This window comes from Sparus aurata, chromosome 16, assembly GCF_900880675.1.
Source record: "Sparus aurata chromosome 16, fSpaAur1.1, whole genome shotgun sequence".
Lineage (NCBI taxonomy): Eukaryota > Metazoa > Chordata > Actinopteri > Spariformes > Sparidae > Sparus > Sparus aurata.
In genome coordinates, this window is record NC_044202.1 from 26,757,969 (window position 1) to 26,779,629 (window position 21,661).

Genomic DNA, 21,661 nt, shown 5'->3' on the forward strand with positions numbered 1-21,661 from the left:
GCACAGATAAATGCACAGGCTAATGCTAATTATGTGCACAAAGCCTACTCTAAATGGTGGCTTTGGAGTTCTGGAGAAAAGATTCTGACAATGAAAATGGCTTCATGACAATTTACATGGCTTTTCTGGGAATAAGAACATATTATTATTCACTTGAAGAAAAGACTAAATTAAAGCTAGTGATCTCAAGTAAAAGCTGTTAATGTATTTGAATCTTTGTGGATGGACGTGATTCTTATCTTTAGCTAATTTCAGAGAATTACGACTATCAGTAAAAACCTGAGTATGACAGATGAGCAGCTGATGACAGACCAGTTGTTCTCTACACAGAGCATGGCAACTCCTTCATCAGTCAGTCTACATCTACCCTGACCTTTTCATGAACCATGTTGGGACATCATTTTCCCAAAAACATGGGAGTTTTGGTTAACAGTAAGGGCGCATGGTACTCCACCTTCCTCCTCACTACTCCCACAACCTTTCTTTGGAATTTTTAAAATTGTGCAATTCTCCTGACTTCTATGTTATATGGAAAATATTTTCATACACCATGGGAATGAAAGCTATTTCTTTCTTTGTGGCTGTGGGTGGATGATGCAGAGCTTTAGACTAATGCCTTGGACTTGAGTCAAACTTGTCCGCTATAAAACTGGAATTGAGGCTTGAAGACAAGCTTGGGAACCTTGACTTGGTGATAAATAAATATTGGAAAATGCTCTACAGTACAAAGTTGTGTCTTTTGGAGCTGTACCAAACTGTAAAGAATAATTAATATCATAACCAGGATGTATGTCTGAATAACATAATGCAGATATTTTCGTTTAATCTTTAAGGCACTCAAATACTGGCATCCTGTCATTAAGGTGAAAAAACCCACAAATGTGACCTGTTGCTAATTCCTGAACAACTGCACCTTAAAGTGAAACTCTCGCCAAAAAGCAACCAGGGCTTTATTTATGAGTCAAACCGTTGTGTAAATGCATAGTTACGACGAAAGAGGCACTTTTAAGATTTGCCGTAGTTTTGTTTTCAGGGCAAGCTAATTTTCAATGGAGTGCAAGGGCATTGAAAAACAATCCCTTGGGGCTTTATGTCAACATGTGTGACCTTTAACATTGTGTTCAACGACGTAGGCTATTTCCATGCATTGTGCATGCATAACCTGGTAAACAGCAGTCATCTACTTCGGCATTGCTGTTAAAATGACATAACGACATTTGTAAATGCCCTGTGACTGTCCCGCTATAATGAAGAATGAAATAGAAATAGAAAGCTCCTCCTCTATGTGTCTTAAAATGAGCATTAAAAGGCAATAAGCGGTTCCTTAAGACCTTTAACCCATCCTCAGGGTATTCCCTCTGTTTTTGCCCCAGATCAGAAAAAATGAGGGAGTGACTACTTCGCTTGGTTAGTCATTGGGGAGCTGCAGCAGCAGATTCCCTGATTAAACAAGCATGCGCTAATCACTAATAGAGCTGTGCTGCAGGATTGAATCAGGAGGATGTCAAAAGAATAAATGAACAAGTGAAGGAGAATGAGGAGGATGCCACAGGCATGAGATAGCCCTTTATTTTTTAATTCCACAACTTCAGTAGATGACAGCCAACCAATGTGCTCCGTGATGGCTCATGTTTTTGCTCAGTAGTTTGCAGTCATTTCCACAAAGGCAAGTCAAACAAAAGTCTTGAATTGTGTTGACAGCAGAGGAAACTTGAAATTCTTTGTACTCTACATATGAGTGTTAATTACAGGCCAACTGTTGTCTTTTTTTTCAATTAGTGCTCTGGGAGGCTCCTCTGCACTTCATATCCCAGCATTCCCCAGTGGAGGATGCCTAATTGACTATGTCCCTCAAGTGTGCCAGTTACTCACCAACAAGGTAAATGTGCTTGGTGTAATTCATTTTACTTTACACAATGTGATCAGATCTGCTTTGTGTCAATTATTTGTTACTCTTAATGTCCGTCTATTTAAAACAGGGCAAGATTCCTTACTCTTGGTGGGCATGTATGTGTATGAATAGAGTTGAAAGCTTTGGTGCAGCAAAGCATGTGTCCACTGAGGAAGCCTTGTGTTTGTATGTGTGTTAATGTGTTTATGTGCATTCATGCACGTGTGTCTGGCATCTGCCGACGTGGGCGTACTGGCCAACCTCCATAGGTTGTCTGAGCACTCCCTGGTCACTGCAGGCTGACAGGTAGATATGCTGTGTAGACATGGTGTAATGCTGTTTCCCTCGGGTAAAATGCCAATCCCCCGCAATCTTCCTATTTACCTGGACTCTGACCATCATACTAAGGATATCTGGAACACTCATGTCCCTGGCTGACCTCCATGTCTGTAGTTGTTAAAGTCCAACAGCAGTGTCAGAAACTCTCCCTCCACCTCCTTGAAAGAGTCACGGAGGCCACAGTCTGTGTTTAAAAAGGCAAGGAGAAAAGCAGCTGGTAGTATGTTTTAAAACGTAAATGCTCATACAGCCTTTTTTAAAAGACTCTGTAACCCCTGAGATCCCAAATTGATTTGAAAAGACATTATTTGCACCCTTTAAGCCAAGATCTTCACTGTTGCTGATAATCAACTCGACTGCTCGACTGTAGGTCAAGGATGTATATAAAGTCTTTTCAAATTGATTCGGAATCTTGGGGCTCTTGTAGACTTGGATTACACTGAACGATCTGTATGGAGCCATTTTTTTCTTTTGTTGATGGTTTTTTTACATGTTTTAAAACAAGTCACCATCTACATCAGTGTAGATTAGATACACAGATACCTCACCGAATTTTCATTTTTGGTAGACCTTATCCTTCAATTTGAAATTCGAGTTTGTTAAATGCCGTCAGTCTTAAGATTGATTTCATTACCAGTCACATGCGAACTGTGAATTGATTATCATGACACAAAGGCTTCTGAAAGTTAGAAAGTCTCTTAATTATAGCCTTAACTGATTTTTTGCTTCACTTCAAATGGCTGAACAAATCATACATGTGGACAGGTGGTGAATAGGAGGTCTTGAACGCAACACCACAGAGGAGTACTGGCTAATGCTAGTTGAGCTAGTTTTACAGGTTGGCTAATTGGCTAAAGCAGTTTTGATTGGGCTTCAACAATATCTAAATATCTTAATCTAGACAATGATATTGGAAGGTGTAGAGTGACTGGTGAAAAGTAATATCCTGTATTTACTCCCCTGTTGTTTGAGAGTGTAGTATCATCAAATAGAAAAGATAAAGCTGAAAGGGTAAGCATAAACACAGAACAATATTTTAACTTCTGTTTATCTTTTATTGTTTGTAAGATTAATCTACTGAGGCCAAAAGAAAGAAAATACATAATTTGTAACATCCTTGACAAAGATTTATAATCTTTGCAAGGACAGGCTGTGCAGTCGTTTTGTTCTTTTAACACCATCAATTATATCCACCCACTTATTGCAGATGCTGTGATTGTATTGACACAAATATATTGCCACATACCTCAGCTGTGACTGTGCTGATTGATGCCAGCACCAAGCATCTGCATCATTAAAAAGAGATAACTCATGAAAATCAGCCTCAGAAGCCATTAAACCCTAAGAGGTTTTCAGTTACGCAACGCCTGTGTACATGCAGTTAGTTTTCAACTCACACAAATCAAAAGATTATTTGACTTCAAACTATTACAATAAAATCACCCAATTGTTTACATGATAGTTACTGTCAGGTTAGAAACTGGCTCATGAGAAGATAGCTGACAGGCATTAAAAATCTCCAAAAACAGTTTAATTAATGGATTAACCGTGTGCTTCAACTTCCTCGGTCATTTTGCAGGTTTCTCTCCATTGTGTGTGTTCTAGGTCATTGCAGTCTACTACTAGAGCGCTAGTATTCTTATAAGAGACCAAATCACAACCTGGTGTTTAACCGGAATCTCTATCCAGATATGATATTAAAAATAATTATCAATTCAATTGCATTTAAAGTTATAGCTGCTACAATACAGTATGTGTTCTCATTGATGGCATTCTCATTGCATTTTCACTCATGTGTAAAGTTGACAGTTAAAGGAAAAAGACTGTCAACAAAAACAACCCTAGTCATTTCCTGGTCCTATATACAGCAACAACTGTTAACATTGGGGGAAGAAAATCTCACTTGTATTCCAGCATGGTGTAAAAATAGTGTCTCAGTACACATTACAAATCCATAGCACACATCACAAATGAATGGCTTGTAACCCATGCAAACAAAATAACAAAAAGAGAAAACAATTCTTAGGAAAGTGCAGGTGTTTCAGGGTTAAATGATTAAATTGTAGCAACTGAAACTGGATTTCAGTCTTGAATTAAAGGTCTCAGTGGTGTTTGCCTCTTTGATCAAGTGTGGTTAATGCCCATTTTAGTACAAAGATCTTGCTGAATTTGTTATATGTATAATATAGTAGTAAACTATACTAAACTTAAAAGCTTTACGGTAGTTAGTCTGGTTTGAATAGACAGCCCAATGTGTAATGTTTCCTAGCTGCAATTCTACATTGACAATATCACATATTAGATTTTTATTGAATACACAATATGCAATTCCTGCTGCATTATATCTTTAATTTAGTCTTTAATCTAATAACAATGCAAGGAATTATGGATTGCAAGTTTTTATATATATGATTATAAACCTGCAGGTAATGCTAGCCTGTGTTTAACATGCATGTTTCTTTGTTCTTTTCTTAAGACTTTGTCATAAGACATTACACTAGTTTTTTGAGACTGAATTACTTCCATAATTACATACCCGTCTGTCCGTCATTTCCAATTACTATTTGCCTAAATATTTTTGCTTTTACTATCTGTTACGACCCAGCTCAAAAGGGGGAAAGGCAGTAACATAAAACCAGGTGTAGTAGGTAATTTAAGTTATTTATTTTGTGGACGCGGGATCGTCCAAGGAGAAATACAACCAAAAACGAAGGACAGAGGGCCTGAGGGTGCTGGTAAATCAAAGAAACAAATATAACCAAAAGAGGACTCGAAAACTGAGCTACTGTTCTTTTTAAACAAACTGAACAAAAAAAACTCTCTGTCTACTTCCGGCCTACAAACCAAAAACACAGTCAACACAGCACCCCTCTTAATGGATTTAACAAGAGAAAACTACATGTGAGTGTGGTCAGTCAATAACAATTTTTAACCCTGGCCCAATCCACAGACAACAGACAATCAACACGTGTCTCAGTCACAAGTACAGTTTCGAGAGACACTTAGGCGTGCTGCTCAAGGGTAATCACAGCCGCCCCACTGCCATGCTGGCCAGGAATATATATACACTTCCACAACTTGCTCCGCCCAGATCGGTGCGTCATCCAGGTGCCGGTCCAATTCGATTTCCTCAGGCCAAGAAGGAGGAGAAGGAGGGGCACCCACATCCTGAAACCACTCAGAGACAACACATACAAACACACACACACACAGACAAACAGAGGCAGAGCTCGGCGACGGCCGTAACACTATCATTGCTCAGTTCAACTCCACCAAAATAATTGACAGAATTGCTAGAGAGCACAGCACATGAAACATCAGGCAAACTAATCTAAAGTGATTTCCTCGGTGTACATAAAGAAAAGAGCTGATTTCTGAGAAGCTGAGTATACCGCACACCTAACACTGAGTCATCGTCTTTACAAACTATGGACCACACTTTCTTGTGGAATTCACTTTCTTACAAATATGAAGAGGCTGTGTAAATTGCAATTTATGTAACATTTGCACTGACGGAGGTCAGTTAGAAGTGTATAATGCATGCTTACTCCTTTTATTATCATGTCACAATGAAGTATGCATTTTTTTCAATTACTAAATGCCAAGTAGTCAGTGAGGTGAGATCTGTGTACCTAGTTCTTTCCAGTGATTTTCTTTCAGTGAATTTCTCCCTTTTTCTAGCAAATGGTTTCAAAAGTATTTAAATTGTGATGCACATGTGGATCTTATCAAATAAGCAAGATACATGTATTTATGAAAATGAATTTGTAGTCAGATATCAGATCAGTCACTCTCTATAATATGAAAGCCGGGGGTGTTGTGAATGCGTATGTGACAGAGAGAGAAGAGATTTCTCAATCACACAGCAGGAAGCACTTCCGGCGTTATTGCATCACACTCCCCACAGACACATGCACAAACCCAATAAATGGATGGGAGGGCGAGGTAGTCATGGGTGCAGGCAGGTTTGAATACCTGCAGAGCAAGATCACCTGTCTTGCATCATTCCAACCTCCAGGCAGCCAATTGAAAGACAGTGAGGGTGGGGGCGGGAAATCCTTTCACAGTATGGGTGGGAAAGTTCAATGATCTGCAGTTCCCTTGAAAAAGGAACACACATACACACAGTGTAACTAGATAAACAGCTTATTGAGTATGTGGCCTTGCAGCTTTTGAGAAAGCTAAATGGCCGCCTCCACTGTCCCATGTAAACAGAATTGAACAGGAGGCTGAGTCACAATGTGTGTCTGTGTTTAAGAGCTCTTGCAGAGATGAGGCCCGTCACACACACGGCTGTGTGTATCAAAGATTACAACTTTCCTCTTTCATAAAAGCGCCGTCATTCATACATGGTCGATGAGTAATCACTACCATGCAGTAGCAGTGGGTACGGCAATACTGTCTCCAGTTTTATGCATGGCATATCCTGTCCTTGAATGAACCTCACACTTGTACTGCTGGTTGGTGCTTAGGGCTGAGACAAATAATCAATAACTGTCATATCGACTCTGATTATGTACTATAAATGCACTGACATCAAAATTTCATTTAATTCTAACTTTATTCTTGCATCGCTGCAGCAGAGGTTCACTTTATTCTGTATTGCACAGGGTTCGTACGGATGCTTGAATTCCTTGAAAGTGCTTGAATTTCAGTGTTGTGTTTTCAAGGTCTGAAAAGTGCTTGGATTTTAGTTTAAGTGCTTGAAAGTGCTTGACATTATAACTCTGTGACTTTCTCGAAATTGGGATCAGACTGGATAATTAATTTCTGAAGTTTTTGCTATTATGAAATTCCTTTAGATACGTATTTTACCCCAGCAATAAGGTGCTGGAAAATCTTAAAAATGACCCTTAAAAGTGCTTGAAAAGTGCTTGAATTTGACCTTGAAAAATGTGTACGAACCCTGATTGCAGATAAGAGCCTCACCATTGTATTAGTCAACACTGGCCTTTTACAGATATTTTTTCGGTGTCAGCATACACTACTCACAATAAGTTAGGGATATTGTGAGAGACTCAGTGGATTTCATACATACATTGTTTGTTTCACTTCAGAGAGTTTTGGGATAGGGAGGCAATTGTATTGGGGTGATAGACACACCTCATTTTGTGTTTTCCACTTAATGGTCTCACTGTGTACAGTGTGCCTTACATATTGGGGCCAATACCAAAAAACTAAAAGACAACCCTTTTCAATGTGGCATCAATTTCAACATTCTGTGAGTATAAAAAGCTGGTATTGTTAGTAAGTCATTTCAAGTTCATCATTCAAACAGCCATGAACACACGACGTCACTTAACGGACGAGCAGCGCCACCTGGCCATAGCGCGCCTTCGGGTCGGTGGCAGGCAGTCAGATGTTGCTCGTGAACTTGGTGTGTCTCAAAGTGTCATCAGCAGACTTGCATCAAGACACAGAACTACAATACGCCGAGGGCAACTTGGTCCCCAGGGTTCCCTTTGGTGGAGGAGGTGCAACAGTCTGGGCAGGCATCACCAGTCAGCGCAAAACAGATTTGGTTATTGTAGATGGCTCAGTCACTGCACGTTCTTACCTCAGAGACATCATAGAACCCATCATCATCCCCCAATTCCACCAGCACACCCCCAACTTTCTGTTCATGGATGATAATACTCCACCACATCGTGCCAGAATTGTCACAGCTCGACTTCAGGAAGTGGGAGTGCCTCATATGGTATGGCCAGCAATGTCCCCTGACCTGAACCCCATAGAGCACGTCTGGGACCAGCTGAAGCAGAGACTGGATGATCGTACCCCACCCCCACGTGACCTGGCAGAACTGCGTGTAGCACTTGTGGAGGAGTGGAACGCATTGCCTCAGAACAACATCATGAGGCTAGTGAGGAGCGTGAGACGTCGCTGTCAAGCTGTCATTGCGGCAAATGGTGGAAACACCCGCTACTGACATTGTCAATTTTTGTTATTTGGGGCTATCCTTGTTATTGTCTAAATTTTTGGGGTAATAAATATTAAACTAATGAAAATGGTGTTTCTTCTCATTCATTATTAGTAATATCAAAGGGAACTTTTACTTATTTCATTAAAATTCAGACCAAATAGGAAAAGCACTCATATAAATAACAATATCCCTAACTTATTGTGACTAGTGTATATGTCAGAACTGTCTGGCCATTTATCAGATCAGATGATCAGAACCATTTTTTTGGTTATTAAAATCTTTTGTTTTTGTTGTTTTTTTGTCTAACTGACAATAAAATAAATGAATTTGGAAATGTTGTACTTTGCCTCAAATGATAAGTAATACCCACTGGACAAACCAATTTCACATTGTCAAATTATTTTAATGTCTCTTTGATTAAATATTATGGACGTGTAATTTTTTTTAAACCAAGAATTCTGCTGCAGATTTTTCTTTGTTGTTCCATAATCTGAGCTTCGCAAGCATGGGCCAGGTGCAGTGATATAAACCATCCTGCTCCGGCTTAGTCTTGCTAGGTGAATGGAGCAGGTGACCTTCATGGCTGGCTGAGTGACTGCAGGCTTTCTCACCTGCCTAGGATGCTTAACAGTCAAGTGAGCCCAGAGCCTTCTCCTCTTTGGACTTAAAGATAGCAGTTAATCACACCTGTCAACCCCTGCTGAACACATGTTGGTCGTGTGTTCACAAGAGAAGAACCTCTTCGTGTGTGTGTGTGTGTGTGAGAAAAAAATGTTATTGTATTTATTTCAGATTTGTGAATGTGTGTGAATGGAATGCCAGTTTAACTATGCGTGTGAAGTTTTAGGACACTTTTTATGGTCTTCAGATCTGTGAATGCATGCTGCGTTTCAGTGTTGGGACATATGGCCTTTTGGTAAATTGCAACGTGCTCATTACTGCTGACAGAAAATTACAACACATAGTTTTACGAATCATAGACTCTATAAAGTAGCATATTAATGTAAATATATGGTTTAAATAAGCTGCTGTTCGGTTGTGGACTTCTGCAAGTAACATGGGTTGTTTTACACTGTAATTTATAAATATTTTAATAAAAGAATGTTATGGCTCTGTGGAAAAACACTGACTGAAATGGAGAAATTATGTTAAGAATAATAGAGTACCCTTAGCAGACAGTCTTGTCGAGTTCGATTTGACAGACTTTTTGGTAGAGCTTTTAACACCAGCTTATTTGGCTGTCAAGTGGTAAGCTAAAGACTTTGTGCCGGTGTGACATTTAAATTCGCCCGTACAAAGATTGCATGTAATAGTGCTTTTGTGCTCTGAGCTGTCTGGTTTTCAAGTGAAAGCAACCATTAAAAAGTTCACCTTGCTTAATCTCTCTGAAGGCCAAGGTATTGTTTACATTCTGGGTAGGTTAACTCAGAAAGCCTCTCTGCTAGCATGTACAGCACTTCTAGCATTTCCTCTCAGGCTGTACAAAGACTGAGAGTCGGCTCTGCCCATAAGGAGCCAATTTAGGGAAAGAAAGACCCGGAAATCCTGTGGAAAGGACAGTTGCTGAGGGGTATGAGAAAGGGAATGCAGTTGATGAGGTTGAAAACAATAAACACAATAATTGTTCATTAAACAGGAAATGCTTTTGCTGCAAGGGTATTTTTCTAGGCCAGAGGTCAAAGACCTATAATCATGTAATCATGATGTCTCCAGTTCATATGTCAGCTTCCCCTCTGCTCCTCTGCCATGTTTTCTGACACTTCCTACTGTCACATATTAGATAATTTAAACAATAATGTCAAAATCCTTAGAAATCCACATGATTTTTGTACATGAAGACAGTTTGTGAACACTTTTATTAATGCAGTAAAAAACGCTTAAAATAAACGATTGACTCTTTTCTCATTGCTAGGAGACGAGTTTGTCTCTTTGTTTGTTTGTTTTTTTGTTGTGTCTTGCTTTTTGACACAGCATACACGCAGAAAATAAGGTTTCAGAAGAAAGCAACAGATCATATACTTCATCAGACTACATCCAAAAGACATTAAACTTGTTTTACGAAGTGCTCATCACAAACATTCAGGATTAGACACATCGCTTTTTCTGGAGTTGATGATGAAAGTAGTAAGGGAGTGAGACATCTCAAGCATAGCACTGCCTGGAGGATGGTGACAGTCGTTGTTGGTTACGTTTTTCAATTCCTTTACTTCAGTCCATCTTTCCGACACTGACTGTTCTACCGCTGCTTCAACAGAGACAGATTAAAAAGTACTAACAAGCGAGCCACCTTAATTTTAAGACATCATGGCATTGTGCCTGAAAAAGTACTGCCAAGAGTATGATAAACATAAATCGTAGTAAACACTCAGCTCTGTATGCCATGATTTGAATATACTAGAGTTTGGCCTGAAGTATGATAAGTCTGCAGTCCTTTAACAATTATTTGCTTTTGGGCAACCCATTTGGACATCACAAACTAAAATTACTGCTTTGTTTCAGTTTTACTGTTTTTTCATTGGGAGCTTTTTTTTCCGATCAGGAAAAAGTTAAAAGTTTGAACAGATATTTTTGTGTTAACTTAAGTCTTAATCAGCCAAAAAATCTATAAAAGTCTGATTTTCATATCCTGTGGGTGCAGCAGATGCCTTTTAACTGTGAAGTCAAATAAATGCCACAAATACACCAACTGTATAGTTTTTGATTTTTCGTGTTTTGTTTTGATGGTTCAAATGCTGTTTTTGCTTTTGCCATGGATTCTGCCTATTTCTATTGTGTACTAAACCTTTAACTTTGTACTCTCTAGGTGCAGTATGTCATCCAAGGCTATCACAAGAGGAGAGAGTACATCGCTGCCTTCCTTAGCCACTTCGGAACGTGAGTCAACCAAATCGGATAAATCATCCAAATCATCCTCCACTTAAGTGATCCCAACATGTGTTCAGCAGTCATTTTTTTTTGTCAGTGTCCCTGTGCTTTTACAAGGACATCCTGTGGGTGTCAAATGAGACCTGGAGACTTTGCAGAAATGAATCTGTGTTTATTTCAGGGGCATGGTGGAGTATGATGCAGAGGGATTCACAAAACTCACTCTTCTCCTCATGTGGAAAGACTTTTGCTTCCTAGTACATGGTAGGAAAGTTACAAAACACACACATGGATCAGTTCTGAGACTGCACAGTAACCCTTTGCTCCTCTTTGTCCTTCTAAATACCTCCCTGTCTCTGTCCCTCTCTTCCTCATAGTGGATCTCCCGCTGTACTTCCCCAGAGACCAGCCCACCCTCACCTTCCAGTCTGTCTACCACTTTACCAACAGTGGTCAGCTCTACTCTCAGGTGCAGAAGTCGTATCCCTACAGCCCTCGCTGGGATGGCAATGAGATGGCAAAGAGGGCCAAGTATGTAGATTAGTATGTAGATAGCATTTCGGAAATAATGTTTTTTATTTGTTTACACTTTAAAGCATTTTCCACATGAGAGTCGGAATGAAATATAGAACAACCCAAAAATCAGAAGCAACATAATGGCTGGCATGTTTTGAAATACGCTGTGCTCCACAAATTCAAGTGCATTAAAAGACTGTCCTCCAAGACTGTTAAGTCTGAAAAAAACGTTCAGATAAGTCAGACAAAGTCTTCTATCATGCTGAATAAATCATGTATGATTGCATTAGATGTGTGATACAATAAGACCATATTGTCTGGACCACACTATATGCAGACCATTTGTTGATATTCACAGATTTCATTCCACCTTCAATAAACATTAACTGGTACGACCCCATCAGAGTAAATCTATAGGCGTGGGTTACAGCCTGGAAAGTGTTTGCTTTCTGCATGGCAAAGGTTAACAGCTGCTGTAAATATTTGAAAGATCAGAGTGACTATTGAAGTTTCATAAAGCTATATATTATCTGTTTTGTTCATAGATTACCCTTGAAATTCTTTCTTTTGCCATTTATCTTAATGACTCTACAAAAAATTCTGCAGACCTATTTTGATTCTGGTCTGTTAGCTCCTGGATTTGGTTGAAAAAAGCTTTTGCAAAGAGTTTTTTTTTTTTTATCCATTTTTTAACCTGACTGTTCTGACTATGCAACTCACCAAAGGGAAAGCCCTTTAAATAAAACATCATGCCAGTCCAAGAAAAGAGCCTCCAGGAACAGCCTTTTTTTACTAACCATGTAGAGATTTATTTACAGGGCAGTAAGGTGGCTAACCAAACTATCTGTTTGGTTAGCCAGCTAGCAAATTCTCCATTAATTTGCATTAATAAGAAACTGATAAAGTTAGGCTTACATACAAACAATGATTCCCCTACAACAAAGGTAAAAAAGTTATTATATGGGCTGGGCTACTTTAGAGACATGGTGGTGCAACACGTTGGACTATGAAGAAAGACCTACACTCTTTGTAGATATTAAAAGTTCATTCTAAGGTCATGAAAATAAAGTAATTCTCTGCTAAGCTAAACTAAGCAACATATTGAATTAACAGAAATGAAAGCGGTAATAATCTTCCCATCCAACTCTCTGTAAGAAAGTGAATACGCTTATTTACCCAAATGTTCAAATAGAACATATACACATACACCTGAGCACACCACCTGAATATGTGGCTAAATACGTTGTGGGCTGCTGGGTTTTTTTTCCCCGTTTGATTTCTCACTTGCAGCTGAGTTGTGTTTCCCGTGTTAACACATGCAGAGTACATATCTCATGCACAGATGTAATTGTAACACGTAAACACAGTCTGACTTTCATCTGTACTCATGTAGATGCAGATACATGCTGCGTCTGGGACAGACCCAGTGAATTTGTTAGATGCTTTTAAGCAGCTGACACACAATTATTGTCATATTTTGATGTTGTATTTACTGTCCTCTCCCTCTCTCTTTCTCTCTCTCTCTCTCTCTTCCCTCTCCTCTCCTCTCCTCTCTCTGTCTCTCACCCAGGGCATACTTCAAGAGCTTTATCCCTCAGTTCCAAGAGGGAGCCTTTGCCAATGGGAAACTCTAGTATCCTCTAGCTTAATGACATGCCTGGAGAGCTGCCTGTGGGAATTTGTATCTGAATGTGTGTGTTTGTGCATCCTGTTGTTCAAATTTGTATATTAATATGCACAGACTGACATCTGAGACATGTGAAATGAATGACACTGTTCTGATTGGACACTGACTCTGTGAATTCCACAGTTAGTATGACCTTGGAGTGGTTGCGGCTTTGTACATCCACTTGTTAACTTAGTTTCAGTGAGAAGCCACTTTGGTTTAGAAGTTTAAAAGAAGTCGTCCAGACTCTGCTGCAATATGCTGTAGCTTAAACCTTACACAACAATACTACTAAACTATTTCAAATTAGCACAAACATATGCTGTAAACACAAGCAGTTGATGTGATGACTAAAGGATGATGTGCACATTGTGCTCATGTCACACAACTTTGTTGGAGAAGGCTAAATTGATGATTGTTTCTTGCTTGTTGCCAGCTAACAGTAAGGGGCTTTATTTTGCAGAGAAACTTTAACAGGAACATGTTGCGAGAACCTGAATAATTTGACTGTCGGATCCAACAATAATTAGTATTGTTTCATGTGTTGTGCCAATGATACCTAGCTTCAAGCAGTCAAACCACAGAGGGTTGGGCTCACAGCACTTCATCCAGAGGGGCCATGCTATAAACAGATATTTGTTGATATGTAAACAACATGTAAACTATTAAAATCACAAAGAGCTGCAGGAATGATGTAAAACCCCTTGGTTTACTGTTTGTTTGTCTTTGTCACTCACACAGTTTTCTCTTTTGCCTCCACTGTCAATGTCAAAATGACCTACAACTAGTTTTGCCTTTAAATTGTATTTTCTATGTGACTGTTTCGAGCCCTGTGAAGACATGTTGACAGTACTGTAGGTAAAAACATGTTTTGTTCAAATTTGTACCCAGTAAATTAGCCTGTTATCCCTGACAGTGTGTCATTGTTTTATCTTTGACCTGCACTGTGTTGTATTGGATATTATCCTTGGTATCACTGGTTACATAATGATGGTGGGAAAGACTTGAGAGTGGTCACAACATCCAGACTTTATTATGATTATGATTTTAAAAAAAGGCTGTGCTTTGATAACAAGCCCCCAGGAACAGTGCTGGGCTTTTAAGCCACTTTGTAATTACCTATAATTACAACATCATGTGACACACATAGAACCAAAATGACCATTTCCCATAAACTTCAATTTTGAAAGAAGCAGCTGCAAAGTGCTGGATACATTTTTCTTAAGTGTCACAACCCTGTAAGATGACTGATGGTTTGACTATTACAATTTGGGACATTCTGTATGATAACATTTAAATTGTTTTGTACCCACTCTAGTCAAGTGGATTGCTTTTAGAACCAAAATAACAATGTCGTGTTCTGTTTAGCAGTTAATGTTTCACTATATTAGTGAAAAATGTTAGCATGTTAACATTTTCTAATAGATAGAGTGCTGCAGGGATGATGATTTTTGTAGTCTCACCGTAAAATTACCATCGACCAAGAAGTAAAAAGTGAACATTAGTCACCAACACTATCTCAATCTACAATCTGCCTGTAAAGACAGACTAGTGAGAAGTTGAGAGTTTTGAGGTGATGGTGTTTAATGTCCCTGATGACATCTGTAGTCTCAGTAAGCCACTTTTCAACAACCGCTTATTTTCAGACACTTACAGAGGTTATAATTAGAATGTAATGTAATTTAGTGATGTATTTCATGTTGTGGAACAAAATATGAATATGTATTTAACTCCCAGGTTTTTCAAGTCATCCCTGCAGCACCATATTAACATAAAATCCAAGTACAGCTGAGGCTGATAGTACTACCATAGTAGTGGAGAGTCAGTGGCACTGGATTACTTCAGAGTTCACCAATCATTTTTCATGTTCGGAAGATAAATGTCTATTACCAAATGTTACCAAATTCCTTAGGTTTTATCCTCTCGGGATGTTGAATACCTGTGCAATGGCAGCCATCAAAATAGTGTACTGGCCAAGCAACACTGCAATCCCATGAGTCACACTGCTACTAGTGTGGTCAAAAACAGAAACTGAATATATTTTCTAAATAAAGGACTGGCTGACTTAAATAAAATGCATTTTTAAGGGAAACAGTTTTCTGTCCTTTATTATTTTAATGCTGTCATACTCCTAAAGTTTAAAATTACCCCCTGTCTTCCAAATGGGCAAAGGTGGTCTTTAGGTGTAATGCATTGATGAATTTAAGAGATGTTGTTTTTTACAGGCCCCGATTTGCTTGTGTATCAAGGAGCCAAAACACACAGTGGGCGTGTGTAAGAGAATGCATGGACGTGCACATGCATGCGCCTGAGTGGCGCAGAGTGTGCGCCTGCTTGTTTTCATCATTAAATATCAGGGTCATAGTTGGGGGTCCTTCCTGGCCTAAGGCTCAGCCCTTTGCTATATTTATTGTTGGTAATGCAGCAACTGTCAAGTCTAATTGAGTACTATAGGGTGAATGTATCTGGGGCATTTAATAGCATCAAGGCTCTTAATAAAATAATTAAAATGCAAGATTCTTTTTGTCTTTTTCACTGCCCCGCTCCATGTTTCTTGCTCTAACCTTTCCCGACCTGCTCTCAAAAAATCTCTGCTGTCAGCCGCGGGACGGGCTGCTCTCATTTCGGAGATCTGGGGGGAGGTTGTTTTTGAGAGAGAGGGAGTTCAAGGGAGGGGTAGCAGGCTGATGGCTAACATCTTCAGCAACATGAGCAAACAGTGCTTTAAATTGACAGTCAACTGGAGACATCGTGACTTTGCACTGAAAAGGTAGCAATTGATTTTCAATAGTGGTGAATTTCCATGTGGATTTGGCCCTCTGTGTGAACCCAAGCATGCCAAATCTGAATAAAGGGTTTACATTAGTTAAATTACCAAGAGTCATTGAATACTAATATTCAAAATATAGAGCTTAAAATATTGTTTGAAATACAGACCATGACACTGAAATGTGTAAAAAGTTAGATCTGGAAAGAAGTATTCCTTCTTGTTCCCTCCAAGTTTTCTTCAGTCCTTGATGGTGACCCAAGTTGACATAATCCCTTAAAGTAACTTGTAAACAATTCCTTCCAAAGTGGCTTAAACTCACATTTAGTTAGCCTCCTCCCTCTAAAGTGTCTACACCTAAACATGGCTCACCTTTACACGCCTTTAAGCAACTTAACATGGATTTATCCAGTGTAATGATCCTGTGAAGGTGCTGCTGTAGGTACCTTTTGAAGATGTGTTTCTCAGCCCCCTGAATCACAGTGCAGAGGTCTGCCAACCCTCCGAGCTAATACTCCAAATCCACTAATCCAGCCGTCTTTAAGAGATCTCAACGGCAGTCGGATGGAATAATTAAAGGCTGGAATAATTAGCTCGGAATCTGTGGACGGGGGATGATTAAATTGATGAGAGTGGGGTTTTTTGTGGTCCGACTGAGTTTACGCTTTGCCGGACTGGGACTCGATGCGAGGAATGATTGAAGATGCAATGGTCAATTTCCCTCAGAGGATGAAAGGACAAGCGAGTGGTGTTCATCAAGAAGTTCATCTCCAATCTGGCCTTGCAGGTGGCAGGACAGCTAACCTGACCCAAGCTCATGTAGTGGATGCTAAGGAAGGCCTGTCTGCTCCAGAGGCAGGTGTCTTTATAGCTGAAAGGTAACTGGAACACATGAATATTAGCATTAGATTAACATGAATTGCTTTGGTGACAACCCTATAAGCAGCTAGCTCAGAGGCAGCAAGGACCTGCCAGCCCAGAGAACTGACAACTGTGTGAAACAGGATCACTTAAAGCTCAGCAAAGAGCACCTTCCTGGGCAATAACCCAGAGTTAGCTCTTGGCATCACTCACCCCACTTAACCTCAGAAGTCGGGCTAGTTGCCGGAAACTTTTGAAGAGCAGAAATTATGTGGAAGATGGACAAAGCAGTGTATATGGAAAGATGATAACAGAAAAGGAGGGAATGTGTAAAAAGTGTTTGAAAATCCTGAATCATCACCTTGAGAAGAGAGATGGTAAACAGTTGTGGCAGAAGCAAGAATGAGGTAATCAGAAGGAAACAAGGAGCTTCAAAAAGGCCTAAATATGTCAGAGCAGTACAGGCGGACAGTCTTATTTGAGACTGTTTGCTTTTCTCCCCAGTCATCGTGTCCGAATCACCCAGGCTGTCACCCTCGCCTGATTCTGTTTTTTTTCTTTTTCATCATCTTTTTTTCAACAGCAGCCTTTTGACTTCACATATTCCCCAAGAAAAGACAAAAGACAAACAGTTAGCCAAGTGAAAGAGGGAGGAGGGGGTGAAATCACAAACTCGAGACTGTGGGGTACTTTGTGTTTTGCCTGTAAGTACAAATTCAGAGTGACATATGGGGAGTTTTCTCCCCCCGCCTCATCTTTGAGGGAGGGGGGTTGAAGAGGAGCATGTGTGAGGAGGGGTGGATTTCAGAGGCTAGGCAGCATTTGCAATGCAGCGTAGGGTTGTTGATGCGAGCCATGTTGAGGATGATGGAGCTGAGAGGCTTAACTAATTTTGGAAAGAGAGAGCAGGAGGAGGAGAGCGGAGGGGGGATTTGGGGCCTTTGTTACAGCCTGTTTGATCTGGGAATTAAAAAAAAAAAAAAAATGGCCCAGAGATGTCGTGAAAATGAGAGAATTACTGCTTGGGTCCCTCACTCTTCTTTTTCATCGAACTCGAGTAGTACAGGAATTTCTAATGCACTCCCAAGTCAAAGCTGCAGATATTTTTCTCCCCCCTCTTGCTTGCTTACAGATAATAACTGGATCTAGTTAAACCCTGATTGTTAATTGCTAATTACTTGTCGTACATGAGAAGCCAGGAGAGCATAGCTAAGCTGATAAAATGAGTCTTCGCACTGGAGCTCGTAGGTTTTTTCTTCATGTTGTTGAGGCATTCTGGATGGGCTTGTCTTTGATGGCTTTTGACAAAATAAATAAAGATTTTTGTCGGAAAGGGGAAAGAGCAGGGGGGCTCCCTCCTCGTTTCCCCTTGGGTGTGATCATAAACACTTGATTTAAAGCTTTCATGGGTTAACCAAAGCACATCCCGCAGGTGTTCTTTCTCTGGAATACAGCCGTCGGTTCCCCTGCATTAAGCAAGCAGTTTGGCCTTGGTTCAGTGTGCTTGATTGTCGTAAAAAGTGAGACTCAATTTACTCAAAAATACTCAAACTGGCACCCTGTGTTTCCATAGCAGAAAATGGATTTGGGGGGTTTTAAAGGTAATGTTTGGCAACAATCGCTCAGTCACTAAGTGTTATCTCAGAATCACTTTATTATCAGCTCTGTCATGCCCGGTTGATTATTTTAGGATGTTTACTAACTTTAATTTACTCCTCTTGTTGTGTGTGTGTTCTTTTACTCCTCAGCAGCCTTTGTCATGCCTCTCGCCCACAGATTCTTCCCTCCCTTCCTCCTTCCCTCCACCAGCTACCTGAGGAGCTGTCAGTCTGGATTGCGGCGCTGTCGGTTCAGCCTGTCAGGCTGAGGGACGTGTTCTGATCAGCCGTGGACACTGATAGACCTGTCAGGTGAGATGACAGCCGCAAGTGAAGATGCACACAGACAGGTACATGTAATGTGACAAGACTCCTTCATCCCTCCACCACCACCGGCTTCCCGCTTCACCTCAACCCCCCTCCCCACTTCCGAAAAATAAATATCCATGTGTTGGAAGTTGAAAGAGTGCACAAGGGATGAGCATGGTTCCTGACGAGTTGAAGGAAAACTTTTCTTTTGAGCCTGAGCGGATGTGACGCAGCCACGTGATGAAGTACAGCTCGGGCATCAATTTAATATCATTTCAACTTGCATTTTGGAATCTTATCTCTGTGCATGGTCTGCATGGACTTAAACGTTTTTGGTCCACCAGCTTCCACAGTATTGAGACTTCAGACTGTAGCCAAGAGTGTCTGAAGTCACATTTAAATACAAGGAGTCATCAAACTGTGTCAAATGTGTCCATTCATACCATTACCTTACTGACATGAACTACAACAGCCTAGTGATATTTGGGTATTTCCCGTGTAACTGTTGCATGCCTAACCAACAAAACTAATATCAGCTTATGTGAGTTCACACTTGGCCCATAAAACGACATAAATTACTCAGCTCGAGGAAAGTTGTACAAATATGAAACCTCCATGGATCACAAATTGATAATAAGAGAGTCATACTTTGACCTTATTTGGAGTTGGTGGTGTCCTTTCAACAATTTTACTGATGCCTCATTTATAATGCTGCTGGGGAAAATGCTTTTCACTGTAATACATCGAGAGGCCACCAAGCAAAACTGGAAGCAAGGCTGAGCGACTCTGCCACTGGTCTAAATAGTTGCGATACTCAAACTTCCCTTGTCAACAATGACTAAAGTAATGTGTTACACAGTGCCGTCCAAACAAAAGCAATCATTTGTGTAACCTGGATGTGAATGTGGCATCACAAGCTGCAAGAACCTCTACATGTAACTATTTTAGAGGGCCAAATTGTTAGCCTTCATTTTAGTTTGAAACGTTGTTAGCACAAAAGTTAACTAAATGATCAGTAGAATGCAGAGCTTCCAGTCCAGACCACTATAGATGTATGGCTTGCTGAGCTAACTAGCTAATGAAGGCTACAGTTATCACATGTTAGCGGTTACTATGTGATATGCCACCCCCTATTTGTTTGGAGTATGAAATCAATTCTTACAAATTGCACCTCAACAGCCACACTTTTTTTATTTACTTGGGATGTGTGCAGTTAGTCCACTAGTAAATTCAGTGTTGCCACTTTCATTTAGTGAATTGTTGTCGTGTTATGTAGGACAATGTACAATGTTCGCACTGTGTGACACAGTGCCACACATTTCAGTGTCAATTTGTATTGTTGTTTCTGGGCCTCGAAAAAAATCTGGCCATGCCTAAAACATTTGTAAATTTAATCTGGTTGTCCAGTCCTTGACTGAGCCGTCAAACAAGGCATAACAATGAGAATGAAGCAAAATGTCCAACTTAGAAATTCAGGGGAATGTGTCTCTTCAGTAAATACTGAAGCTACACACACATGCGCTTCAGACAAGTGAAGGAACATCAGATAATTTTGACACTGCTGTCACATCATGTCATTTTCACATGTGGGTTCACCACTGTGATTAGAAGATATCAATAGTTATCCAAAAGCCGACCTATGACCAATAATCTAAATTTAAGCTGAGTGTCATTAGTGTGGTGGTAGCCCCTTATTATATTGTCACACAAGCAGTGAGATAGAAATGGCAATCAGTGTGTTAGCCCCTCTCTCCATGCAGCAGCCAACACTGCTTCAGCGTATCCACACATCCGTGCTCAGTGGCAGCTCCGCCACATCAGGTCTCACCCGCTTCAAAACCTCTGTGCAGCTGTAAACTGTTGACTTCTATCTGCTCCTTTGGCCCAGTAGGTCATGTCCCAAAGGACTTTGGTTAAAAATACAAAAAGAAGCGTAAACAACCGGGTGGTTCCAGCAAATTAGATAAGAGCAGAGGGTGAGTGAGGGTGGGAGGAGGAGGGGCTGATGGTGGTAGTGGGTTGGGGTGGGAGGGTGGGGGATGGCTCATGCCAAGTGACACAAACCCCCCTTGGCAGCCTAATTAAATTTTCCACTTTTCCACACTCACATTAAGGCTCCATTGAGCCGGAGGGAATGGACGCACCAGAGGAGTCGACCCCAGGAAGAAGATCAACTACCACTCCCTCCCCTTTCCCATAATCCCGTGCAGCTCCACGTTTCTGTTTGATCAATGAATGTAAGACGTTGGAGTCTCAGTTGATACCTTCATTTATTTTATTTTTTTTGTGCGTCCTTTAAGAAGATATGAAGACTTAAAGAGAGGTGTTTCAGTGTGTCTTTCTTGATTGACAGGTGTCTCCATGTATCACATTCAGAAGTGATTGCAGTCCATCTCCAGCTTTTTTTCCCTCCAAAGAACTGACGACATGACTGCATGCTTCAAAACGTCCCTTAAGAAACCCATGGGTAGAGTCACAGACTCTGTCTATGTTCCTCTGCAAATATTAATCACAATACAGTTTTGTCCAAAGAGCCAAAAATGTTCTCATGTCCAAGATATTGTCCAAGAACATGTAGAGGTCTGAACCGACACTTGTTCAGTAGGCTAAACAACAGGCACAGCTTAGAACTGTTGAAATCATACATCTCTTGCAAGTGTTGTTACACAGTACTATCTTACAAGCATTGATTTCTCCCATTCAATTGTAAAAACTTATATGGGAACATTTTAGGTAATTCCCTTGCTATATCATTAGACATCATGAATGTAAGTTGATCTATTTCAAACCAAACTGACAATCAATTAGACTTAAATATATCAACAAATATTAGATGGACAATAACTCTGCTGACCAATTAACCTTACAATTAATGCTATCTGGTCAAAAATGACATTACAATCAGGTTCAGCTTTACTTTATGTAT

At 40.2% G+C, this 21,661-nt stretch overlaps 1 protein-coding gene across 1 annotated transcript in view; it reads left to right on the top strand.

Moving 5' to 3' along the window:
• babam2 (BRISC and BRCA1 A complex member 2) overlaps positions 1 to 15,292 on the top strand; it is a 94,666-nt gene extending 79,374 nt beyond the window's left edge. Inside the window, exons 8-12 of the mRNA XM_030443412.1 lie at positions 1,780 to 1,879; positions 10,957 to 11,027; positions 11,200 to 11,282; positions 11,396 to 11,549; positions 13,105 to 15,292. Of these exons, the coding sequence (XP_030299272.1) occupies positions 1,780 to 1,879; positions 10,957 to 11,027; positions 11,200 to 11,282; positions 11,396 to 11,549; positions 13,105 to 13,168 (472 nt within the window). The 3' untranslated portion in view covers positions 13,169 to 15,292. The remainder of the gene's footprint in view (positions 1 to 1,779; positions 1,880 to 10,956; positions 11,028 to 11,199; positions 11,283 to 11,395; positions 11,550 to 13,104) is intronic.
• The last annotated feature ends 6,369 nt before the right edge of the window (positions 15,293 to 21,661 follow it).